The sequence below is a fragment of the Salvia splendens genome, chromosome 14 (assembly GCF_004379255.2).
Source record: "Salvia splendens isolate huo1 chromosome 14, SspV2, whole genome shotgun sequence".
Classification (NCBI taxonomy): Eukaryota; Viridiplantae; Streptophyta; class Magnoliopsida; order Lamiales; family Lamiaceae; genus Salvia; species Salvia splendens.
Genome location: NC_056045.1, coordinates 12,841,339 through 12,869,075, shown reverse-complemented (window position 1 = coordinate 12,869,075; position 27,737 = coordinate 12,841,339). Strand labels below are relative to the sequence as shown.

At 40.6% G+C, this 27,737-nt stretch overlaps 1 protein-coding gene across 3 annotated transcripts; it reads left to right on the top strand.

The window, feature by feature from the left end:
• Positions 1 to 173: 173 nt before the first annotated feature.
• LOC121765190 lies at positions 174 to 8,569 on the top strand. 3 transcript variants are annotated; one of them, XM_042161243.1, is made up of 8 exons: positions 174 to 453; positions 530 to 599; positions 669 to 754; positions 5,639 to 6,421; positions 6,809 to 7,677; positions 7,763 to 7,897; positions 8,035 to 8,148; positions 8,236 to 8,569. In XM_042161243.1, the coding sequence occupies exons 5-8, from the start codon at positions 7,603 to 7,605 to the stop codon at positions 8,380 to 8,382; spliced, it is 471 nt and encodes a 156-aa protein (XP_042017177.1). In that variant the 5' UTR covers positions 174 to 453; positions 530 to 599; positions 669 to 754; positions 5,639 to 6,421; positions 6,809 to 7,602; the 3' UTR covers positions 8,383 to 8,569. The 3 variants fall into 3 exon arrangements, 1 of the variants encoding a protein (XP_042017177.1); XR_006042753.1 differs by lacking the exon at positions 5,639 to 6,421; XR_006042752.1 differs by lacking the exons at positions 5,639 to 6,421; positions 6,809 to 7,677; positions 7,763 to 7,897; positions 8,035 to 8,148; positions 8,236 to 8,569 and adding an exon at positions 2,329 to 2,534.
• The last annotated feature ends 19,168 nt before the right edge of the window (positions 8,570 to 27,737 follow it).

Genomic DNA, 27,737 nt, shown 5'->3' with positions numbered 1-27,737 from the left:
TATTGCAGCACCGGCAAACCCTCTCTTATACTACATCCGTCCAAAAAAATAGACTAATTTTATCCATCTTAGGGAGTCCACCAAAAGTAGATCAATTATAAATATGGAAAGTTTTAAACAAATACTTAGTGTGCTAACCCCTACACATCATTTTAATTGTGGACACCATAATTGTCTCTAATTCTAACATTTATTGTGCTTTGTTTGGAAGCCCAATGAAATCATGAACAAGTTGTAAAGAAAAGGAGAAAATGAAGGATAGGTAGGTAGGAAATGGAATCAACACAGGAGGGGGATCAACGAAGGCTGCCTCTGTCGGAGGTGGTTGACGACTGCATACACCGCTGGTTCCAAGACACGCTCAAGGAGGCCAAAACTGGCGATGTCAACATGCAGGTCCTCGTTGGCCAGATGTATTCTTCTGGATATGGCATCGCCTAAGACGCTAACAAGGTTTCACTAACTACTCTTTACTCTTCCAGTTCCCCCCCTCAATTTCTGGGTTTTATTGATTCAAGTGTCAATTTAGGGGAGGATCTGGATAAGTAGGGCTTCCAGAGTTAGGTCGTCGGTCTGGAAAGTTAGCAATAAACGACCAGGTTACTTCTGTTTCTCTTTTTCATAGGCTTCACTGTGAAATTGAGTTTTATAAGTTTTGGATTTTACAGGTTATAATGCCAGTGATTCAGATTCAGATGAGTTTTTGGGTGATTCTTGATCCATTTTGCTATGCGCTTTGTTAATCAATTTGAAGGTGAGTGCTTTTTTTATGTTTAATTACTTTTACACTGTGACTTTGTTAATTATTGTTTCTGTGGTTTTCATCATTTTTATTTTGTCATCTTAGTTTTGCTTCTTGTTAATTGATTATTTTTGTGCTGGTTCTACTTATATTGATGTGCTTTTTTAAATTACAAGATCGGATAGATGTCTTATTTCAAGAGCAGTGCATTTAGATTTTGGTCAACTTCGTTTGGTGATTTACAATATCTCAGTTTGGGAAGTGCAGATTTCGTTTGGTGACTTGTGCTCACTTTTACACAATTATACCGTGCTTGATATGATAGACTGGAATGAAGATAAGAGCGAAATGACATTGCTTTGGATTTTCTTTGCATTTTCATCCATTCTTTCAGTCATTCATTCCATCATAAGCAAATGAATAGAAATGGAAGTTGGAATCGCATTCCATTCCATTCCATCATGGCCTTAGGGTATTGCTAACAACCTAACAGTCGACCCTATTGATTTTTTAAAATCAAAAACCAGCCAACTGCTTGAGAGCCCAGTGCCATATAGTTCAAACAAACAATCCAGAATCCATAGGGCAGCCTATCACACTCTAATCGTCTCTCCTATTTAATGCATGAAGGGCCTTTTACTCAATACACCCCAAACATTCCCGAACTGTCCGTCCACAACCCAATCTTGTTATTTATTGCAAGCTCCTCTTGGCCTACGTATGAGCTGGGCATTTCAGCCTTGTTAGGATTTGCATGGCAATTTATTTTGTAATTGGAAAAATTGCTTGGTAGGTGGTAAACCTTCAGAATTGTTCATTTTCTTATCTGTTCTATTTCTTTCTTCTTTCTTCTTTCTTAATAAAAACCATCAATGATCGGCAGGAATAGGAATGTGTACTAGCTGGTTAGCCATAAGGATTCATTCCATTAGCATGTAGTTTGGTCATTTTAATCAAGGTTACTTTTCCCTTGGTATTCTTGAGCGTATAGAGGCATACCAAAGGTGTAGATATACACTCCCTTCATTTAATCTGGTAGACTCACAAATGAAGAATAAAAATTGAGCGTATAGAGGCATACCAAAGGTGTAGATATAGACTCCCTTCATTTAATCTGGTAGCCATAAGGATTCATTCCATTAGCATGTAGTTTGGTCATTTTAATCAAGGTTACTTTTCCCTTGGTATTCTTGAGCGTATAGAGGCATACCAAAGGTGTAGATATACACTCCCTTCATTTAATCTGGTAGACTCACAAATGAAGAATAAAAATTGCTCAAACTCTTATAAGAGAGAATATGATAATATGTAATCAGTCTTTAAGTAATGAATAAGCAAGAAACATAGAACTGAGAAGGACATTTCGTAATGTCATTACTCAAGAAATGACTCATTTGCATTACTTTCCATTACTCTCCTTTTCTCGTAGCTTACGTTTCGTCTTGGTAATTGTTATCATGACATGCTGTCTTTGCATTTGGTCAATGACTGTGCAGTGCCTAGCTTCCTTCGCAGGATTCTTTCCATGATTTTCTGATTTGATTGTATTTTTTATGGTCCCGTGTGTGGTGGAATATATAATGCAGGGTGCTCAAGATGTTGCTAGTTTGGGCTAAATTTATTCGGCTGTAGTATCCTTGCTAAAGTTACTGCCAATCCAGTATGCTTGTGTGTTTTCCTCACATGTACACTTAATTAATTTAACTCAGCATGATCATGTTAAACTATTTTTTTTAGCAAATCCTGAATATGCTTGAACAAAAAACAATGTAAGATTAGTTAATGTGCTTCATAATACTCTCTATAGCTTCAACTTAAAAGCTTCAGACGATTATTGGAGCATAGGTAATTTATGATTCCGAAGGAGCATAGGTAATTTATGATTCCGAAACTAAGATGAGCTTTCCTTATCTTTCGTGTATGCTGGATAATTCACAAGGGCACTGATTTCTGGGCACCAACCAAATTCAGATTTTCAACTAAATTATAATCCGGGCTTCTTGTAACTGAACGTCACATTGCAGCCAAATCATCACTACATTCTTTTTCGTATGAATAATTGATAAATGATAGATATATATAGAAGAAGGATATGCTACATACCTTATATGAGCTTCTTATGTGTGCACCGATCCCATTTGATGCATGTTTAGCATTATTCGTTTCAATTTATATTATTAGTTTCATTCTAATACATTAAAAAATGTTATTGAAATTTTTAATTTTATAAAATTCATAAAAATCAAAGTTTGATTTGTTATTTTATTAATTTATTCAAAATTATTGAGAAAACGAGCAAATCGAGCTTTGATTTTTTTAATTTTCGTGAAATTAAAAATTTCAAGAACACTTTTTAACGTATTAGAATCAAACCAAATATATAAATCGAAACGAACAACGTTAAACGTGTGTCAAATGGGAGTAGTGCTCACATAAGGAGCTCACATAAGGTATGTACCATATCATTTCTCAATATATATATATATATATATATATATATATAGGGAGTTGATCAAAATAAAAATGCATTTAAATCCAGAAATGCAGCCCAAATCTTGGCCCTAGGATTAGATGATCTAATGGTCAATAATTAACCAAAAATACGGAAGGTCATAATTAAGCAATTTTAGGTCATATTATAATATTTGGATTTAATGTCATGCTAAGATCATTTTAGGTCATGCTTTGTTAGCATGACCTAAAAATTAACTAACTATGACCTAAAAGTGTCATACGTATGATATTGTTCTGCGTTTCTGTATTTAAATCTAGTTTTGCATAGATTAAAACCTTATATATATATATATATATATATATATATATATATATATATATATATAGGGTTTTGATCTATGCAAAACCAAATTTAAATACAGAAACGCAAAACAATGTCATGCCAAACACATTTTTAGGTCATAGTTAGTTTATTTTTAGGTCATACTAACGAAGTATGACCTAAAATGATCTTAACATGACATTAAACTCAAATCTTATAATATGACATAAAACTGCTTAATTAAGACTTTCCGTGTTTTGTGTTAATTATTGACCATTAGATCATCTAATCCTATGGCTGAGATTTGGGCTGCATTTCTGGATTTAAACACATACTTATTTTGATCATCTCCCTATATATATATATATATATATAGGGTTGTCTTATATACAAAACAATCTAAAGTGTATAACCTAGAACTACATTTCATCCATTGGATGAGGAAAAATGATGGTCAAGATCAAATTTCATACATAATCACAATGCATCGGTTATAACCACCCCACTAATCATGTTTTCAATTCAAATTTGGCCTTGGTTCTACATTTAAGATTGGTTCTACATTTAAGAATGGTTCTATCTTGATCACAACCCTATATATATATATATAGGGGAGCATTAGGGTCCTATTGCCCCGTTAGTGTTAAGTTTCTACTTAGAGCATCCACAATGGCAATAGCTCAGCCATAGCTTAGCCACAAACTCCTCCTGCCACATCATCAGCACTAAAAACTCCTCCTGCCACATTATCGGGACAAGCAATAGCCTAGCCATAGGCTAGCCACAATAAACAAAATTATAAAAATAACAATCACACAAAATACAGAATTCAACTTACGACACAGATACGGGAAAATGCAATACTTTTATTTAAATAAAAAAAAGGTACATTAAAAAAATTACATAATTAAAAAAAATTACAAAATTAAAAAAAATTACAAAATTAAAACAAGTGGTGCGAATGAAAATGACATGCAAATCGCGTATATATAGTGTTTCAAAAATTAAAAAAAAATCGGCTGGCCGATCGGGAGCCTGCAATGGCGGCCAGCCGATCGGCGAGCGCATCGGCCAGCGCTCGGGAATCGGCGTGCGCTCGTCAATTTTCTCGCTGATTTTCTCGCCGATTTTGGCGCTGGCCGGCTGCAATGGTTCGGCGAGCGGACCGGCCAGCGCCGGGAATCGGCTAGCCGGTCCGCTCGCCGTCATTGTGGATGTTCTTAATATCAACCATTAGATTAGGTGGATGGACGGACTAGATGAAACTTTGATAAATGAATCTGTGTTGCATTATTAGGCATATTCTGTACATTATACTGGTATAATTGTAAAACAACACTGAATCAAAAACGGAAGGAGCGAGAATTAAACGGGATTTTCAATCGACCTTCCATCTACTCACTCTCTGTCTCACTCCAACCGTCTCACTCCTAAACCCACGATTCAATTTCGTTCCAAACCCTAGCCGCCACTCCAAGCCACCGGAAATCAACCCTTGCGTCAATTTTCACCGTTAAATCAACCTCCCGCACCGTTTCACAGTCGAAACGTCTCTCCCTCCACGCGCGACCATCGAGTTCAAGGTGACAACAAGGTAGGGGCTAAATGGTTCAATTTTTGGAAATACCCACGGTTAATCGCCGATTTTCACCGCCGACACACCACCTAGTGGTCGATTCAATATTTTCTCGCAAACAATATCACGGTTTTCAAACACATTTTGGTCCATATTTTCGTAAATCATGAAATCAACACAGGATGCAGGATGCAAGTGAGCTTGTAAATCTGGTTATCGGGTTTTGATATTTGTTCGTCTCACAGATCCACAATGACGAAAAGAGGTCGACCTTTCAAAAGCCAACCAACACAGGATGCATGTGAGCCATCTATTGCATTTGCCTTTAGAATTCATGGAGTAGTTGTAAGCAGTAGTGTGCATTATGTAATTGGTTTAAGCTACATCAATCGGTGTAATAGAAAGCTTGTAAATGGGTGAATGTTATATTCATTTGTGCATTATTTGATGGCTGTTGTACATTATATACCAAGTAGTGTGCATTATATATTATAAATGCGATAGATACCTTCAATTATAAACATGTTCAAATGTCGTATTTCAGACAGCAGCCAAGCATGCTAGGTTGGACATTAACGAAGTGGTTGACGATGTCATTCCTATTGCGATAGCGCAAAAGTTGCGGGAGAGATTGACTGAGCAAGGGGCGGAGACAAGTACAGCTCGTGAAGAGGCAGTGCCGACGAAACCGAGAGGCAAGAAAGTCGACCATCTCTACTGTAGACGGACCCCAACTGAGTTCCTGACTGTTTAAAAAGCCTAACTCCACGGCAGAAGGAAGTCGTTCGTGAACTGGGTTTTGGAGCTATCCTCCATTTCAACATAAAGGAGATTCCGGGATACCTAGCTTTTTGGGTTCTCACGACATTTAATCTAGCTCGGTACCAGATTCCATTGTCTGGGGGTGAGAGCCTAACCCTGGATGAGGAGGACGTACATCTGACGTTAGGCTTTCCGAGAGGTCCGACACCCATTTCACGCTCAACCGATAAACAAAGCAACTTCGAGTTCAAAGACTATGCTGCAGTACGGTGTAATAAGGGGCAGTTCAAAATGACCCCTGGAGATATTGCTAAGTTGATGATGCAGGACGATGATGGGGGACCAGATTTCAAGAAACTCTTCGTGTTCATGCTGGAAAATGCCGTTATAGAAACTCCTACCGACGGCAATTGCAAGCCAAAGATTCTACATTTCATTGAGGATGTTGATGAGATTCCAAACATGAATTGGTGTGGGTACCTGTTATCCGTTCTTGAGGTCACATATCCCAGTTGGGCCAAAAGGCCTAACTGCGTCTTTCACCGGGCGTATCCACTTCTTATTGGTGAGTGAAATAAAAACTGCATTATATGCCAATTTACATACATTACTGACATGATACAATATGCAATAGTTAATTAGCGGTAACAAATACATTATATATATGGATTGGTACATTATTGCATCTTATTTGCTTCATTATATAGTTCTGTCAATCTTGTTGCATCTACAATGTTATGCATTACATGGACTTGTTGGTACATTACTGATTTGCATGGAAAATGTAATAGCTTTTGGTACATTAATAATATGTTTCCTTGAATCATCTGTTAAGTTTCAGTTGCAATAATCATTATTGTTGTTGATCTCTTGCATTATACCCTTATTACACATGCATTATATACATATTTAGGTACATTATTGAACTGTTACATTATGTGGTTATTGTCAGTGTGCGTATGTGGACCGCGTGGTTCACTGCTGGGGGCGAGTGATCCGTGCCTGGCCGACAATAAAAGGTTGGACGGCGGAGACCCTAAAGCAAAGGGAGGACGCAGAGGGTGACCAGTACGGAACAAGGAGGTTGTAGGCTCGGATTGACAATGAGAAGTTTCTTCAGGAGGAGGAAGTAAGGAGGTTGGAATCGTTGAACAGTGGAGAAGGAGGAGCGCCTAGCAGGTATAGAGCTAAGCGAATCAGAGATCAGTTTATCGCTTTAAGCTCGCTCATGACCCATGCAATTTCGACGTGGGTAGATGATTTTAAAAGAATTCCTGTTGAGTTGCTAGATAATGAGTGCTTCCAAGTAGGCAGTCAGATAGGAAAGAAATTGTTGGGATTGGAGGATGAGAATGTGGTGGAAGATGATGAAATTGTAACAAAACTGACGCAGGCAAGGGATGAAGAAGAAGAGTACATCCAGGAATGGATTGAAGAGATGGAGAAGATGATGGCGGCATATGACAAGAAGAAGACGATTAATAGCAGCTTCGCTAGGCCATCATTTGTGTTGGATGGGTTCGATTGTCCTGACCCCTTTGCTACACAGCAAACACATGGGGCAGAGGGTAGTGGTGGTAGAGAGGAAAACAACAATGATGAGAGAGCACATGATGCCCCAGTTGTTGATCAGCCGGGAGTTGATGATCAGCCAGGAGACATTCCAATGCACGAGCCAAGAGGTGATGATCTCCCCGATATCATATCAAAGGATGATTGTTAGCCGGACTTGAACTCCCATATGAAATGCATACTTCAGTCGGTGCAATTGGGACATCATCAGATATGGCGGCTGGTGGGGGAGTGTTGAGCAAGACTGGGGTATCCATTAACAAACTAAACCCTGTGGTGCTCTTACTGTTGTACATTATTAACATATTTTCAATTTTGGTACAATTGTCTACAGGCGTCTGAGACAAGAGTTGAAGATGGAGGTGGTGCAATTGTGGTGAGGAAAGATGGAACTGGTATCAGATCTAAGAGTAAAACCCAGATAGAGAAAGCCACCAAAAAGAGTGCAGCAGTAGAGGAGAGTGTCAAGGTATTTACATCTTAAACATTACTTGCATTATATACTAGTATTGGTACATTATTGCCAATGCATTTATTATTACATTATATGTCTACTTGGCTACATTATATAGGTTGTCTCCTACATTAATTGGTTTTTTAACTTAGACACATGCCTCGGCCAAGGGGGGACGCGCTGAGATTCAGGCTGACAAAACAACACAGCCCATTAAGGAGGGAGCTCCTAAAGGAGGGAAGGGAAAACAGCTGGCCATTCCAAAGGTGGTTGCATAACTACATTATATGCTTGTATTGATACATTATTTTGGTGGTTACCTGCATTATTTGATTTTTGTTTTTTTCGATCAGAAACCTGCTTCAGCTAAGGGGAAGGGCATTGAGATTGATGTTGTGAAAACAACACAACCATCTAAAGATGTAGCTGGAAAGGGTGGGAGTGGAAAAGAGTTGGCCATTCCAAATGTGGTTGCTCAAGGAATGGGAAAGGCAAGCTGATAGGAGTGAAAGACGAGGGGAGAGGTAGGGAGCACGAGTCGTGCGCAGAATTGTAATATGTAAACGTAAGGTTGATAATATTAGGAATTCAATCACTTGTATTGCCAAAAGAATATTGAAGATCAGTCCTCCGCAGAGGCCTACGACTTCAGTCGTCCAATTACAAATGATCTATCCAAGATAAAAAGAACTCCCTAGTTACATTTATTTATACTAAAACAACTCAACTAAAAAGGCATAAAAATAGGAGATGCATGAAAGTAGGAACGGCTGAACAGCTGATGCTTTCGGGTGGCTGACTTCTTCAAACCCCTGCGCCAGCTTCCCCCTTTTCCTCGCCGCCTCCAACCTCTTTCCTCTTTTTGCGGCGGGTGTACACCTTCCATTCACCGGGGTTGTTGACCGTATCCCCGGGGTTGTTGACCGTATCAATTGCCCCCCCCCCGTCGGAACAGCCTTGTCCGCAAGGCTGAAGAAAGGGAACTGTCCCCGGACATCCGCCTCATCCATCCAGGTTGCCTCGTCAGTCCCCAAGCATACCCAGCTAATGAGGACTTGCTCGACGGGTTTGTCCTCTCGGCGCCCCGTCCTCCGTGCCAGTACCTTATCTGGGAGGAAGGTGGCTCGACGTCGACCAGGCCGTCGGGGAGCGTGGCGTCCACTGGTGCGTCTCCCACGGCCCGTTTGAGGAGTGAGACATGGAACACTGGGTGCATGCGGGCCGAGACAGGCAGCTGCAGCCGGTATGCCGTTTTCCCAATTCGTGCGTCGACTCTAAAGGGCCCAAAGAAACGAGGGGCTAGCTTCCTGTTGCGCGCCTTGAAAAGTGAGGATTGCCGGTGGGGACAGAATTTCAAGTAAACCATATCGCCCACGTCGAACTCGACGTCTCGGCGCCGCTTGTTCGCAGAGGCCGCCATACGTGTCTGGGCGCGCTGTAAGTGATGTCGTAGCAGTTCCAACATCTCATCGCGGTAGCAGAGAGTGTCCAGTACGGACTGTGCCCGAATCTCCCCGGGAAGAAACGCGTGGAGGGTGGGCGGTGGGCGGCCGTATACGGTCTCGAACGGTGTCATGCCCGAAGCCGAGTGAGTGCTTGTGTTGTAGCAGTATTCTGCCCAAGCTAGCCATTTGTGCCACTGCCTCGGCCGGTCAGAAGAGAAACAGCGCAGGTATGTCTGCATGCATCGATTTAGAACCTCTGTCTGGCCGTCGGTCTCGGGGTGGTATGCGGAGCTCATTTTTAGTATGGTCCTCGTGGCTCGAAACAGCTCCTTCCAAAAGGAACTGAGGAAGATGGGGTCGCGATCCGAAATGATCGATCGAGGAATCTCGTGGAGCCGAACAATCTCGGCCGTGAACACTTCTGCGACTTGCCCGGCCGTGAACGGGTGTCGAAGGCCGATGAAGTGGGCGTATTTGGAGAGGCGATCGACGATGACAAATATACAATCTAGACCCCCGGCTCTCGGCAGGCCCGACACAAAATCCATGCTGATGTCTTCCCAGATTCGACTTGGGATTGGTAACGGCTGGAGGAGGCCGGCGGGGGACTTGTGTCACACCTCTACCCCTCTGACGTATACTCTAATAATAAATAAATCCCTTATCATAAAAGCAATTAATTCATGTGTATAAATCATAAAACACACATATTACATAAGTTCAAACCAACACTTATCCGATATATATTTCAAAATATCATGTAAACAGTGGAACCCTCTCACCACTCTATATACTATACATTTATCTACATGCAAAATGATGAGGTGGAGAAGGTTGCCAATATGCGTCAGCCACCGAACCTGATAACACGTGGAATTCCTATGACCCACGTCAGTCAAAACTTTTGTAACGACCCAAGACTTTGGAAACTTTTTGCGGGCTTAATTAATTTTTGTCGGTTTTTTATGCGAAGGAGTGTTGAAGTATTATTAAGAAACTTCCCAAAAAAAAAAAAAAAAAAAAATATATAAATTTTTTTTTTAAATCTATGTTTGAAGTTTAAAGGAATCGAGAATAGATGAAATAATTGTCGTTGTTTTTTTTTTATATATCCGATCGTGACCAAAAAGAATAAATCCAAAACAAAAGTTGTAATGTCCGGTACAGGTATCGGAAGTCCGATAAAGTCAAAATTGTACAAGGCGATCAAATCCTAATCTATTACACTTATAGGAGAGAGAGAGAGAGACATGCAAGTCTCGGGCAGCCGTCCGACGACCCCTTTCGCATCTAATTGAAGTTCAACACGTCCCCAAGAATCACCATAATCACTCCAAATCCCTGCCCATCGAATCAAATCCCCATTTGAGATGACCACCTCAAATCAAATCCCTATTAAGATGTGGGTAAGATCTTTGAGATCTCATATTTATTACTTAGTGTCTAATCAAAATCTAGAGGGATTTTTCTCCCCAAGTGGGCAATTAATGCCAAAGTGTCCAAGTGAATCTTGGAGGAGCTCAATGTAGACATGGAATTTAAGAGATTAGACATGGAAGTTAAGAGCATTTAAGATGGAAGATCACATCATCACTTTACCAAAAATGAAGGCAACAAATATATATAGCCAAACATTCCTTTTCATCCAAACATCACTTTCACTACACTTAACCAAAAACACACACGAGGAGCAAGGGAGGGCACTTTTTTTCTTCAAGACACACACACTACCTTTTACAAGGTAAACTCCACACTCCCATCCTTACACCTTCACGCATTTCATGCTTAGAATGAGAAAACATGAACCATGACATAGAATAATTTTGTTTCCTACAAGCAAGCATGTAAACTCAACACTTAAGCCTCTTTCACAGCATCCATATAGAATCGTTCGCAATAGTTCTTCACAACTGTAAATAATAAATGAATATATATACGAAGGGTTTTAATCTCAGAATCTGCCAAACTCAAACGATAATCACATAAGTGAAATGAGCCTAACAAGTTAAGAAAAGAAAGAAGGGAGTAAAGATCTTAGCTTTAAGGGGCGGCTGTCCCGCGAACCCGTGAAGGACTGCCCGCGACTGCCTGACAAGTTCGAGCTGCAACAGAGGGCGAGCAGCAGCACGGCAGCGGTGGTTGGCGTCGGCGTTGGCGTCGGCGTCGACGCAAGGAAACCGCGTCGGCTACGTGACAGCAGCGCCGAGAGAGAGAGATGCAGTTTGTCCACTGCATGGAGGAGGCTGGAGAGAGGAGGTGAGCCGCTGCAAGTACAGCAGCGGCGACGACGGCGTGCGTACGGGAGAAGAAGGAGAAAGAGGAGAGAGATGGGAGGCGGCCGCAGGTGGCGGGGACGGCGGCGGCCGGTTACGCCGGCAGGGCAGGTGGCGGCGGCAGTTGGGGTGTAGAGAGAAGGTGGAGCCTTTCACACTTCAATTAGGATTCACAATTGGGATCTAAATTTTGAAAAAGAGAAAGAGGGTTGACCGATCCTTTTCACTTCTTATTTTCTTGTTGGACTCAAGTCCTTGTTGGGCAAATCATTCTGGGCTAGGAGTAAGTGAGTTGGGCCAGAGAAATAAATTAACTTGAGCCCATTTTCCTTTTGTAAATAGATGGGGCTGCTGAAATTGTTTTAAAAGAGGCCCAATTCCGGAAATTAATTAACTTTGGGCTGAGAAATGAAGGAAATCTTGGCCCAATTTCGAAAATAAGATCTTAGAAGAAGAATTAATGTGAAATCTTAGCCTAAGTTTTAAGTTAAGGTTTATTTAAGTTTTTATACAATTAATTAAAGTATAAAGACTCAAGTTTTTGAAGCACGAGATTAGGAGAAGAAGAAGCATAAAATAGAATGCATCATCAAGTTGTTATATCTCCGTAAAGCTAAAGTTAGCTTGACTTTTCTTTTTCCAAAAAGGGAAAAACTTACGAGGAGAATAACACCGAGAAGCAAGGAACTAAGATCTAGAAACCTTGAGAAGTATACAAGGTGAACTTTTCTATCCTACATACTAATGTGGAAATAAAAATGCAAGTTATATTTTTGAAGTGATATTTTTATGAAAATGCCTAACTTATGTTTGGTATTTATTCAAGTAATGTTGTCTTGCCATAAATATTTTGTGTATGATGCCTATCTGTTTGGCGAAGGCCAAGAAAATATTATTTCGAATTCGGGTCCTAGCAAGGGGAGAGTCCCTACTCGGACTAGTGTACACGTGGACTGTGTGTCATCGAGAGGGTTGGCCGGTCCGGTGACCGTGGAAAGTGGCCACTTTCCCGGTTCACAAGATATTGCAGATATGGCGAATTACAAAAGAACTTAGACTGATCAGTCGAATTTTTTTTAGTACTAGAAATTTGGTGAGCTCGGGCCTTTTAAGATAAATCCCTGAGTATTGCTGTGATGATGGCTTGACAAAATTTTCAATTGTATAATTGTATCTTTCGGCAATGTGTTCACTGAGTACCTTTGTACTCAGCCCTGCATATATTTCTAAATGTGCAGGTTGAGCTGCGAAATGGGGGAGTAAGTGCTGAAGAGAGAAGTCATTTAGTCCAGTCCAAAAAAAAAAATAAGACTCTCGGAGGTTCATGTCTTCATACATGAAACCGTGTTCTTTTGTTTCCGTTGTGCCACTTCGAAAGACTAAAGTTCATCTCGTTTAAAGACTCTGATAGTTGAATATGTATGAACTTCCACTCGATTCTGCACGATCGAGTATATTCTATCCTAAGTATTTTCATTAAACTCTTACAAGCATGCAGTTGAGTCTTGACTTTATTTTTCCCCTATTTCTTTTCCCCACTCCTTATACCCCCCCCTAGTCGCGGTATTCCGGGTTATGCTATCCTTAGCAAGCGCGGTCGTGACAGAGTGGTATCAGAGCGTTCGTTTACGCCCTGAACCCGAGAGTCTTCTTTGGAAATCTTCGGTCTAGCCTCGTTCCACTAGACTATTCAAAAAAAAAAAAAAAAAAAAACTCTCAGCACTCCCACCAATCGCACTCAACCAAGAAAAGGTAACTTGTTCATTTGTCAAAAGACAAAAAGAATTTTTGATGTTAGAGCAAGTTCCTGTTTACTTTGATAATTTTTTTTTTTTTTTAGTAGTACGAACTAGAAAAAGAACTTAGGACTATCATTTACCATCGCTTTCCTAAGCGAGGAAAATGATAAGAATATCGCGAGCAATAAACGCCGAATCTAGCAGAAGCAAGAGTACAAAGAGATGTTCTAAGTCGCAAGCGACGGTGATCTTTCACGATCCAATGCAAACATAAATTTAAGGCATTTCCCGATGCCTGATAATGACATAATATGAGTACGACCTATAGGGGCAGCTTAGCATTAGCATTCATGTCACGTTTATTTTGCTTTATATGCATACTTATGTACGATTTTCGAGGGGCCTGATCGACGAACGCTATCTTGTAGATGGTGTATCCGACCCCGGAGGACATTATTTTCGAGTACCTGACTTTCATGATGGCCGTTGGGGACGACCTTGGGATATTCCTCGCCCACTTTCGCTGGTTATGGGAGAGAGCATACCAGGTTGGTGTGACGCACTATGATGGCGTCATGAGACTTATCAGACTGCTACCCCAGGACTGGCAGGGTTGGGCTATGGAGAGGTCGCGAGACTACACCTTTAGTCTTGAGCCATTCTTGGATATCATAGGTGATTTTCCCCGGTTCTTGGCGGAGATTCACATATGTTTTATCCTGAATGGCCAGGCACCCAGAGGACCTTACATATTACCAGGCGACCTCGTTCCAGTGAGAGTTCCAGCTGCTCCTGAGCAGCCGTGCCATCCCACTCCCCCAGCAGGAGTTCCAGCCGCTCCAGAGCAGCCATACCATCATCCCGGGACAGTAGCCCCACCTCCGTCGCCTACCACACTTGGGCGTCGGGCACGAGGTGAGTTTGAGGCAGGATCATCCCGTTCCCCTATGGATGAGGAGGGCTACTCCCCGATTAGGGCATTCCCAGCACAGAGCTCACCAGGAGGAGACGCGACAGATTCAGAGGCTAGAGCTGCGAGCTGTAGCTGCAGAGAAGCGTAGGAAGGGCAAGGCCCCAGTCACTTCGGCAGCAGGGGAGGAGTCGACTGACCAGGAGATCCGCGTAGGCACTACCCTCCTACAGCCTCTACCCATTCCGTCGGAGACTCACACTGCTACCCCACCGGTAGAGGTGATTCATACCATTCCCAGTCACCCGACATCTACTGCAGTGGAGCGTAGGCTCATTACCTGGGCGATACGCCACTATGGAGAGGTGACCCGTAGCCAGCATGCTTCCAGAGGTAGCCCTGCGATGGCCATTCAGCTAGATGACAGCTCAGAGGAGGAGGATCCAGATGAGGATTTGGAGTATGAGGCGGCCGCTAGTACTACGGGCTCGTCGACTTGACAGTAGTTTAGCTATGATGCCATCTATGTACCACCAGAAACGGATCCGTTATGAGACTGTTCTGGTGTATGTTTTATGATTAGTAGTAGTAGTAGTACTTTTGTGCCACGGAAACATTTGTGCCAGTGTTCCGTGACTAGACCTCTTTTGTTGACAATCTGTTTAGTAGCAGATTTATTTCTTTTGCGACACCGAGAACTGGTGTACAAAAAAAAAAAAAAAAGTCCTCTACGAAGGCAAATTTTTCCTATGTATATGATAACATCATCTTTTATCATCAGTGCGTTTTGTGGTGTTTTTTTTTTTTTTTTTTTTCTTTCTCCACAAGCATGAAACGAAGCTATATCACATACTATTCCTCAAGGGAATGTGTGAGTGACTTATATAATAATGTTTTCATCTTTATAGAATGCCGCCAAGGAGAGCTGGACAACCCCGAGGAAGAGGAAGAGGGAGAGGGAGAGGACGTGGTAGAATGCCGCAGCCCGAGCAGGGCGGATTTGAAGAGTGGCGCGCAGCAACACCACCACCTCCCCCTCCACCACCTCCACCAGCTCCGATACCCGACCGGAGGGTCGAAGAAGTATTTCTGAGACAGAATCCGCCAGTTTTTAACGGAAGGGGTGACCCAACTGAAGCCGAAACATGGATACGTGCACTCGAGCGCATATTTGATTTTCTGCGATGCACAGACCAGGAGCGTCTGGCGTGTGTGTCATTCCAGTTATCAGGGTCCGCAGACTTTTGGTGGGAAGCACGCAGAAAGACAATGACTCCACAGCAGCTGGCAAACATGACTTGGGAGCAGTTCAAAGAAGGAATCTATGAGAAGTACATTCCCAAGAGTTATAGAAAGAAAAAGGAAATAGAGTTTTACAACCTGAAACAGGGACGAATGTCAGTAACAGACTACGACCGTGCTTTCTGTGATATGTCCCGATATGGACCTGACCAAGTAGATACTGAAGTGAAAATGGCCGAGAAATTTTGTGCAGGTCTGAGGCATGAAATAAGAATGGCGTTGGCTAGCCACGGCGGACTATCTTATCCTGAAGCTCTGAGCCGAGCTCTAGACATTGAAGCGGCAATGCCTGGAGAGAAACCCACCCCTACTGCTGCATCCTCACAATCGCAGACCCCATCTCAAGCTCCAAGGGACAAGAGAAAGTGGGAAGGGAATCGGAATCAGTCGGAACAGAAGAAACCATGGCCTGGGCAAAACCGTCCACAGGACCCTGCGCGGCAACCCAATTCTTACCCCGCAGGAGGCACTCAGTCAAAGTCCACCCCATGTCCCAAATGTAACAGGATGCATAGCGGAATTTGTAAGGCAGGGGAAGATACTTGCTATGCATGTGGAAAAAGCGGCCACTTCGCCAGAAACTGTCCAAATAAGTCTCCAGCAATGGGTGCAAGACCCAACACGTCAGCACCGCGGCAACAGTTACGGGCTCTACAGGCGGAACCGCAAAACAATCAGCACCAATCCCCGCAACCCCCGCAACAGCAGCGACGGGGGCTCCCAACACAGGCCAGAGCATATGCATTGGGACAGAAGCAACAGGAGAAGGGCAAAGGAAATCTAGCAGGTATGGGCACATTACTTAACATACCTGTTGTCTTATTGTATGATACTGGTGCTTCGCACTCTTTCATATCCGCCCCATGTGTAGCCACCTTAGAACTCTCAACAGAGCCAGTTGAATCTAGTATAAGAGTGTCTTCACCGGTCGGAGGGATCATAGATATCACGCAGAAATGCTCAAACTTAGAAATCATGCTGGGAGAACATAAGATCATAGCTAATACTCTGGGAGTCATGAGAATGAAAGATGTTGATATCATACTAGGAATGGATTGGCTGGCTGAAAATCGCGCCACCATCAATTGCAATGAAAGACAAATTTCTTTCCAAACCCCGGGAAAGGAACGAATTAATATCCATGGAATCACCATGAACAAGCGAAAATCTATAGTCTCCGCTTTGCAGGCAGTCACACTTATGAGAAAAGGGTGTCCCGCCTACCTCGTTTACCTAAGCGAGGAGCAAAAAGAAGAAAGAAAAGTAGGAGATGTAGATGTAGTGCGTGAATTTCCAGATGTGTTTCCAAACGTACTGCCTGGTTTACCCCCAGATAGGAAACTGGAATTCACCATTGACCTAGAGCCGGGATCTGCGCCAATATCAAAGGCACCATACCGAATGGCCCCAAAGGAATTAGAAGAGCTCAAAATACAACTACAGGAACTCCTAGACCTGGGTTTCATCAGACCTAGTGTTTCTCCATGGGGAGCCCCTGTACTGTTCGTTAAAAAGAAGGATGGGACATTAAGGATGTGCATAGACTACCGGGAACTGAATAAGCTAACACTCAAGAATAAGTATCCGTTGCCGAGAATAGATGATTTGTTCGATCAGCTTAAGGGAGCCAGTGTATTCTCCAAGGTGGACTTGAGATCTGGGTATCATCAGTTAAAAATTCGACCAGAAGATATACCCAAGACGGCTTTTCGCACCAGGTACGGTCACTACGAATTTGTAGTAATGCCTTTTGGATTGACTAATGCTCCTGCCGTATTCATGGATTTGATGAACCGCGTATTCCACCCATATCTCGACAAATTTGTCTTGGTCTTCATAGATGACGTTCTCATATACTCGAAGAATAGAAAAGAACATGAAGAGCATCTGAGAATCACCCTCGAAACACTAAGGACCGAAAAGCTCTACGCCAAGTTTAGCAAATGCGAGTTCTGGCTAAGCGAGGTAAATTTCCTCGGACACATCGTAACGGCTGAAGGAATTCAAGTAGATCCGGCAAAGGTAGAAGCTGTGCAGAAGTGGAAGTCGCCAACAACCCCAAATGAGATCCGAAGTTTTTTAGGATTGGCCGGCTACTACAGAAGGTTCATAGAAGGGTTCTCTAAAATCGCAAGACCAATGACACAACAACTCAAGAAAGGTATTAAGTTTGTGTGGACCCCAGAATGCGAAGAAAGTTTCCAACTGCTAAAGGAGAAGCTGACCACGGCACCTGTGTTAGCAGTACCGGAACCAGGAACGAGCTACGTGGTCTACACCGATGCATCGAAAAATGGACTGGGATGTGTTTTGATGCAAAATGGGAAAGTGATCGCTTATGCGTCAAGACAGCTTAGGCCGCACGAGCTGAATTACCCAACGCACGATCTGGAGTTGGCAGCTGTAGTTCATGCACTGAAAATTTGGAGACACCACCTATATGGAGTTAGGTGTGAAATTTTCACTGATCACAAGAGTCTTAAATACTTCTTCGAGCAGAAAGATCTGAACATGCGACAAAGAAGATGGCTCGAATTGGTAAAAGACTACGACTGTGGCATAAACTACCACCCTGGCAAGGCTAATGTGGTAGCTGATGCACTGAGTCGAAAGTCTCAACAACTAGCAGGTCTAGTTACCCAGGAAGAGGTACTACTGCGAGAATTTGCCAAAATGAAATTGGAGATAATACGAGCACCTGAAACGGTGGAAGCAAGAATCGCCACTTGGGTGATGGAACCGGATTTGAGGGGGAAAATAGTAGACGCTCAAAGACAAGATGAATCCCTGGAGAAGATACGAGTAAAGGTACGAACCGGTGACTCAGGAGGTTATCGGGAAGAAGCGGATAACGCCCTTACTTTTGAAGGAAGACTGTGTGTGCCCGCCGACGACAAACTCAGGAATGAAATCATGAGTGAAGCCCACGACACCCCGTACACTGCTCATCCTGGAAGTACAAAGATGTACCAAGACCTGAAAAAGAAATTCTGGTGGGATGGTATGAAGAGAAGCATAGTATCATTTGTTGAGAAATGTTTGGCCTGCCAACAGGTCAAAGCACTTCATCAACGACCCTATGGAAAGTTGCAACCCTTGGAAATTCCCGAATGGAAGTGGGACCATATAGCAATGGACTTTGTGACGGGTTTGCCCAGATCCAAACGAGGAAATACTGCCATTTGGGTAATCGTTGATCGTCTTACAAAGAGCGCTCATTTCATTCCTATCCCTATCACATATGGATCGGAGAAATTAGCGCAACTATATGTACGGGAGATCATACGTCTACACGGAGTGCCAGTGTCCATCACATCGGACCGGGACTCCAAGTTTACATCAAGATTTTGGAAAAGCTTGCAAGGAGAGTTGGGAACTAGATTAAACTTTAGCACAGCTTTCCATCCACAAACCGACGGACAATCGGAGAGGACGATTCAAACATTGGAGGATATGCTAAGAGCAGTTGTACTCGACAGAGGAGAAAATTGGGAATCCATCTTACCTCTAATAGAGTTCGCCTACAATAACAGTTACCAAGCAACCATTGATATGGCACCCTACGAGGCTCTATACGGGAAGAAGTGTAGGTCACCACTTTATTGGGATGAAGTGGGCGAAAGGAAGATGTTAGGCCCAGATGCAGTGAGTGAGATGGTTGAGATCGTGAGACAGATCCGAGGAAGAATCAAGGAAGCACAAGACCGGCAAAAGTCCTATGCCGATGCACGTCGAACTGAGTTGAAATTTAGCATAGGAGATAAGGTTTTCTTGAAAGTATCTCCTTCTAAAGGGATAACTAGGTTCGGCATCAAGGGTAAGCTAAAACCCCGTTTCATTGGACCCTACGAGATCCTCGAGGAAGTGGGTCCAGTGGCATATCGGTTAGCACTACCACCAAGTTTTGGAAACGTACACAATGTGTTCCATGTTTCTCAACTTCGAAAGTACGTGTTCGATCCCAAACACGTGATTCATCATGAAGAGATTACACTAGCCCCAGACTTAAGTTACGAAGAAAAACCAATAGCAATTTTGGATCGAAAGGTGCAAGACCTACGGAACAAATCGATCTCTACAGTGAAAGTTTTGTGGAATCACCACGGACAAGAAGAGGCAACATGGGAACTAGAAGAGAAAATGAAAGAACAATATCCTGAGTTGTTCGCCTAAAAAAGCACCCAAATTTCGGGACGAAATTTCTTTTAATGGGGGTAGAATGTAACGACCCAAGACTTTGGAAACTTTTTGCGGGCTTAATTAATTTTTGTCGGTTTTTTATGCGAAGGAGTGTTGAAGTATTATTAAGAAACTTCCCAAAAAAAAAAATATATATATATAAATTTTTTTTTTAAATCTATGTTTGAAGTTTAAAGGAATCGAGAATAGATGAAATAATTGTCGTTGTTTTTTTTTTATATATCCGATCGTGATCAAAAAGAATAAATCCAAAACAAAAGTTGTAATGTCCGGTACAGGTATCGGAAGTCCGATAAAGTCAAAATTGTACAAGGCGATCAAATCCTAATCTATTACACTTATAGGAGAGAGAGAGAGAGACATGCGAGTCTCGGGCAGCCGTCCGACGACCCCTTTCGCATCTAATTGAAGTTCAACACGTCCCCAAGAATCACCATAATCACTCCAAATCCCTGCCCATCGAATCAAATCCCCATTTGAGATGACCACCATCAAATCAAATCCCTATTAAGATGTGGGTAAGATCTTTGAGATCTCATATTTATTACTTAGTGTCTAATCAAAATCTAGAGGGATTTTTCTCCCCAAGTGGGCAATTAATGCCAAAGTGTCCAAGTGAATCTTGGAGGAGCTCAACGTAGACATGGAATTTAAGAGATTAGACATGGAAGTTAAGAGCATTTAAGATGGAAGATCACATCATCACTTTACCAAAAATGAAGGCAACAAATATATATAGCCAAACATTCCTTTTCATCCAAACATCACTTTCACTACACTTAACCAAAAACACACACGAGGAGCAAGGGAGGGCACTTTTTTTCTTCAAGACACACACACTACCTTTTACAAGGTAAACTCCACACTCCCATCCTTACACCTTCACGCATTTCATGCTTAGAATGAGAAAACATGAACCATGACATAGAATAATTTTGTTTCCTACAAGCAAGCATGTAAACTCAACACTTAAGCCTCTTTCACAGCATCCATATAGAATCGTTCGCAATAGTTCTTCACAACTGTAAATAATAAATGAATATATATACGAAGGGTTTTAATCTCAGAATCTGCCAAACTCAAACGATAATCACATAAGTGAAATGAGCCTAACAAGTTAAGAAAAGAAAGAAGGGAGTAAAGATCTTAGCTTTAAGGGGCGGCTGTCCCGCAAACCCGTGAAGGACTGCCCGCGACTGCCTGACAAGTTCGAGCTGCAACAGAGGGCGAGCAGCAGCACGGCAGCGGTGGTTGGCGTCGGCGTCGACGCAAGGAAACCGCGTCGGCTACGTGACAGCAGCGCCGAGAGAGAGAGATGCAGTTTGTCCACTGCATGGAGGAGGCTGGAGAGAGGAGGTGAGCCGCTGCAAGTACAGCAGCGGCGACGACGGCGTGCGTACGGGAGAAGAAGGAGAAAGAGGAGAGAGATGGGAGGCGGCCGCAGGTGGCGGGGACGGCGGCGGCCGGTTACGCCGGCAGGGCAGGTGGCGGCGGCAGTTGGGGTGTAGAGAGAAGGTGGAGCCTTTCACACTTCAATTAGGATTCACAATTGGGATCTAAATTTTGAAAAAGAGAAAGAGGGTTGACCGATCCTTTTCACTTCTTATTTTCTTGTTGGACTCAAGTCCTTGTTGGGCAAATCATTCTGGGCTAGGAGTAAGTGAGTTGGGCCAGAGAAATAAATTAACTTGAGCCCATTTTCCTTTTGTAAATAGATGGGGCTGCTGAAATTGTTTTAAAAGAGGCCCAATTCCGGAAATTAATTAACTTTGGGCTGAGAAATGAAGGAAATCTTGGCCCAATTTCGAAAATAAGATCTTAGAAGAAGAATTAATGTGAAATCTTAGCCTAAGTTTTAAGTTAAGGTTTATTTAAGTTTTTATACAATTAATTAAAGTATAAAGACTCAAGTTTTTGAAGCACGAGATTAGGAGAAGAAGAAGCATAAAATAGAATGCATCATCAAGTTGTTATATCTCCGTAAAGCTAAAGTTAGCTTGACTTTTCTTTTTCCAAAAAGGGAAAAACTTACGAGGAGAATAACACCGAGAAGCAAGGAACTAAGATCTAGAAACCTTGAGAAGTATACAAGGTGAACTTTTCTATCCTACATACTAATGTGGAAATAAAAATGCAAGTTATATTTTTGAAGTGATATTTTTATGAAAATGCCTAACTTATGTTTGGTATTTATTCAAGTAATGTTGTCTTGCCATAAATATTTTGTGTATGATGCCTATCTGTTTGGCGAAGGCCAAGAAAATATTATTTCGAATTCGGGTCCTAGCAAGGGGAGAGTCCCTACTCGGACTAGTGTACACGTGGACTGTGTGTCATCGAGAGGGTTGGCCGGTCCGGTGACCGTGGAAAGTGGCCACTTTCCCGGTTCACAAGATATTGCAGATATGGCGAATTACAAAAGAACTTAGACTGATCAGTCGAATTTTTTTTAGTACTAGAAATTTGGTGAGCTCGGGCCTTTTAAGATAAATCCCTGAGTATTGCTGTGATGATGGCTTGACAAAATTTTCAATTGTATAATTGTATCTTTCGGCAATGTGTTCACTGAGTACCTTTGTACTCAGCCCTGCATATATTTCTAAATGTGCAGGTTGAGCTGCGAAATGGGGGAGTAAGTGCTGAAGAGAGAAGTCATTTAGTCCAGTCCAAAAAAAAAAAATAAGACTCTCGGAGGTTCATGTCTTCATACATGAAACCGTGTTCTTTTGTTTCCGTTGTGCCACTTCGAAAGACTAAAGTTCATCTCGTTTAAAGACTCTGATAGTTGAATATGTATGAACTTCCACTCGATTCTGCACGATCGAGTATATTCTATCCTAAGTATTTTCATTAAACTCTTACAAGCATGCAGTTGAGTCTTGACTTTATTTTTCCCCTATTTCTTTTCCCCACTCCTTATACCCCCCCCCCTAGTCGCCGTATTCCGGGTTATGCTATCCTTAGCAAGCGCGGTCGTGACAACTTTACTGTTATCTTATTCCTGAAAAATTTAGTGGTTTATATGAGCCACAACTCAGTATATATAAATTTCCACCTTTAATCTCACATGATACAAACATCAAGCATATTCTTTTATCAATACATATAATCAGAAACAATATATAACATAATTTAAAAACAAACCATTTCGTATTCATATGCATATGTCACTCTATTCAGTTTATTATTCTGTAACAGTCAAGCCTGGTATCTGCCCGGGATTTCCAATATGATTGACCCGTAGGTCCCATTATGATTTGGACTCATAGGTCCCTCTGTATTTGGACTCATAGGTCCCTCTATATTTGGACACATAGGTCCCTCTGTATTTGGACTCATAGGTCCCTCTGTAATTGGACTCATAGGTCCCTCTGTAATTTGACCCGAAGGTCCCAATATATCCACTGTGATTTCAGATCCAGGGCAAAACCGTCACAGATCCTCTTTAATCCAATGATTCACATAATCAGTATCATAAACATATCATTTGCACTAATAACATATCCATATCATATTCGATCAAATTATCCAATATATCTAAACAAACATGTCCATTTCAGCAATCAAATATTCATATCATATTCGACCATCAAAATCAAATAATTAATAGTCATATCAATTTCACACCTTATAATCCAATAATTCACTTCAATTCAACATATAACAACCAACCACATAACACATGTAAAACTAAAAGTGTGATTTATACACACCTGATTACGAAAATAATCCATCCGAACATTTGATTTTGCTTCTTGATTCAGGACATTCGATTCTTCTCGTTTTCTTTCTTTTGTTTCCTTTCCCTACTAAATATGTCTATATCTAAAGGAATTAAAGTATCCGTTGTGCTCTGTTTTTCTTCCTCCCCTATACACCAACTTTACATATATATATAGATATTTGATTTATAAAATAATGAAAGCTAAAGATAAGCATGCATGCTACTTGCTTCCCTTTAAGAAGATTAGTGGCCTACTAATATAACTACACGCATACACATGTATGCTTGCATCTATAGGAAAATATAATATGTGGCATAATAATAAGAATCCATAATTGATGATGATTACAACATATAAACTATATAAAAATATTATTTACACACTTTAATTCATTTCCATTTGAGTACAAATATATATAGATACTATATATTTATCTAACATTTTCGTGCATAACTACACACACTGATATATTTTAATTTATTTATTGTGTATGTGTATTCTAAACACAATAATATTTACAATTAGAAAAATTATTAGGCATAGTTACAGTATAATATGATGCAAATTATAATATAATATGTAATCATGGAAAATGATGCAAAATTATGGACGTTTCGGGTTAGGGATATCACAACTCTTCCCCTCTTTAAGAATTTTGTCCACAAAATTCATTTCTTTCTAATTTGACGTGCGTAATAAAATTGCTAACCCGTAAACAAATGTGGATAGTTCTTTCTCATCTTTTCCTCTGTTTTCCCAAGTCGTTTCTTCGACTCCGTGATTTTGCCAAATAACTTTTACCATTGGAATATATTTTCTTCGTAATTGCTTTATCTGGTGGTCCACTATATTGACAGGTTCTTCTATATAACTCAATTTCTCAGAAATATGTATATCAGGATCTCTCAGAACATGTAACGGATCAGACCGATAACGTCGAAGCATACTGACATGGAAAACATTATGAATCTGTTCCAACTCTGGAGGTAATGCTAAACTTTATGTCAATGGTCCCACTCTTTCAACAATATCATACGGACCAATATAACGAGGACTCAACTTATCTTTATAACTCTTCTGTCTATCTTATGTCGCTTTCAATCTGCTTTTAATGATATCAATCTTAGAAACAGTTTCCCTGGATAATTTCTGGTCCTTCTAGAATCTCCATATACTGAACTTTTACATTTTCTATTATACAATGTCTCATACAGTATCATAAATGAAACTGGTTAGTATACGCAAACTTTATCAGCAGAATATACTCATCCCCTGAACCCTGAAATTCAATAACACGAGCACAAAACATTGCTTCCAACGTCTTTATAGTTCTCTCTGATTTACCATCTTTCTAAGGGTGAAAAACATTATTAAAATATAATCATGTCTCCATAGATAGTAAATTGTAGACCTCTGCTAGACATAAAAGATAGAATACCATATAACCGTGCTGCATCTTTCACATACTTTTCAGCTAAGTGATATAACGAATAACGCCATCTTACAGGTAAGAAATATGCTATCGGTGACCCTATAGGTACACACTGTTCTGCTTTAACCTGTTGACATGTCAAACGCCTCGAAACAAACTCTAGCGCTATCTTCTTCACCTTCGACCACCAATAATACTATAATAATGATGTTATTTGTAGACTTGTAACTCAAAGCATCTGTAACAACGTTCACCTTCTTAAGATGGTATTCGATGGTGCAATCATATTCTGTAAGAAACTTCATCCAATGTCTTAATCTCATATTCAACTCTTTCTTACTCTTCAAATATTTCAAACACTCGTGATTAACCAGAATTCGACGATGTCCTCGATACAAATAATGATGCCAAGTCTTCTAAGGAAAACAACACTGCTAAATCCAGATCAGAAATAGAATAAGAAGCTTCATGTACTCGTGATTGTCCTTGACGTATAAGCAATAAACTTTCCATTTTTTTAATAGAAATCCAGATCAGAAATAGAAAACCAAATCCATGTTGCAGTGCATTACTTAAATAACATAATATCATGTACCTGTGGAAATAACCAATATAGACAACTTATCAAAATTGTTTTGACATGCTTCACTCCATATAAGAGGAGAACTCTTCCGTAATAACTTCTTCATCAATTCAACCATAATCGAGAATCATTTTCAGTTGCTTCAATATTCTGTATATCCATTTCTATTCTTCAACTTGGTACCATGTGTCCCAATAATACCCATGCTCATCTGTACTTCGTGAAATATACTAGTAAGTCAATAAAAATAATCACTAAGTGATATATGAATGGTTGAGAGACTTTGTTCATCAATGCCATAAATAATTGTAGTGCAATAGTTAATTTGAAAGGCATAACCAAAACTCATAATGGTCGTATTGAGTTTAAAATGGTGTCTCTGCAATATTCTCTTTAGCTATCTTCAACTGATGGTATCTTGATCGAAAATCAGTACTCGAAAACAGTTGCATACCTTGAAATTGATCAAATAAGTCTTCTATTCTCGGTAATAGATATTTATTCTTCACAGTCACTTGATTCGACTTCCAATAGTGTATATAATGTCGCAGTGTGTCGTCTTTCTTCTTGAAAAATAATATTGATGCTCTCCAAAGTAAAATATTGAGTCATACATATCTCTTGTCTGACAACTCTTGCAACTATTTATTTAACTCTTGAAACTCTAATAAAGACATTTGATAAGGATGAATAGAAATAGATGCAGTACCTGGTAGTAACTCAATAGTGAAGTTTGTCTCTTGATCAGGTGCTAATGCAAGCAAATCTCCACTTTGAATAAATCGAAAAGCCGATGTAGCTAATATAAGACAAGTTGCAATTTATCGATACCATTAAATATCACTCGATCTCGTCTCGATGATTATATTTCCATTTCTTTAACATGACAAGCTGTCTTAGTTCGATGAAGTGACAACCAATTTATACCCGTGATAATATCAAATTTGTGTAATAACAAAAGAATCAATTTTCGCTGGCAGCTCAACTGAATTAACTCACACCACACAGTCTAGATAAACCGTGTATACTGAAACAATGCCAGCTCATAATCAACAACAAACATAGTTCTTGTTTAAAGACAGAATCTCTCTTTACTTCATCATCACAATACACTTCTTGCATATATTTATCATTAAATTCTCTAGGAAAATCGTCTGAACTTAGTACCAAAGATTGTATAATAGCTTGTGGGACTGTTTCTGCCGAATAGTAATATTGCTTCAAATAAGAGACACTGTATAATCAAAACGTTCTTCTGACATACAACTCATCTGATTGAACACATGTTCTTCTATCCTTTTCAACCATATCTCAGCCTCGGCCGGATCAGTATTCTTATAAAGTTAACAATTCCATTTTTCGGTGCTATTTAATGTTTCTACCTCTTTGATTCATCCTTGGTCCATGTACTTTTTGTTCCAAAAGCCTAGGTAATCCCCATATGATGCAACATGTATATGAGATATTTTTACAGTTAACTGATGATGCAGGGCGGCTGACCCTTCTCTCCTTGGTGAGACATGTTTATGATAATACAAATGCAAATGAAACTAATAACATAAATGTATCATATGATATACATTAATACTATGTCCCAGCGGGATTCTATCCCCGCTCTGATACCACCTAAACTGTCACACCTCTACCCCTCTGACGTATACTCTAATAATAAATAAATCCCTTATCATAAAAGCAATTAATTCACGTGTATAAATCATAAAACACACATATTACATAAGTTCAAACCAACACTTATCCGATATATATTTCAAAATATCATGTAAACAGTGGAACCCTCTCACCACTCTATAAACTATACATTTATCTACATGCAAAATGATGAGGTGGAGAAGGTTGCCAATATGCGTCAGCCACCGAACCTAATAACACGTGGAATTCCTATGACCCACGTCAGTCAAAACTTTACTGTTATCTTATTCCTGAAAAATTTAGTGGTTTATATGAGCCACAACTCAGTATATATAAATTTCCACCTTTAATCTCACATGATACAAACATCAAGCATATTCTTTTATCAATACATATAATCAGAAACAATATATAACATAATTTAAAAACAAACCATTTCGTATTCATATGCATATGTCACTCTATTCAGTTTATTATTCTGTAACAGTCAAGCCTGGTATCTGCCCGGGATTTCCAATATGATTGACCCGTAGGTCCCATTATGATTTGGACTCATAGGTCCCTCTGTATTTGGACTCATAGGTCCCTCTATATTT

Coding starts and splice junctions, on each gene's coding strand:
- LOC121765190 (XM_042161243.1), top strand. CDS start 7,603: ATGCATACTTCAGTCGGTGCAATTGGGACATCATCAGATATGGCGGCT. Junction 7,898..8,034: donor CAGTAGAGGAGAGTGTCAAG/GTATTTACATCT, acceptor TTTTTAACTTAG/ACACATGCCTCGGCCAAGGG. Junction 8,149..8,235: donor AACAGCTGGCCATTCCAAAG/GTGGTTGCATAA, acceptor TTTTTCGATCAG/AAACCTGCTTCAGCTAAGGG.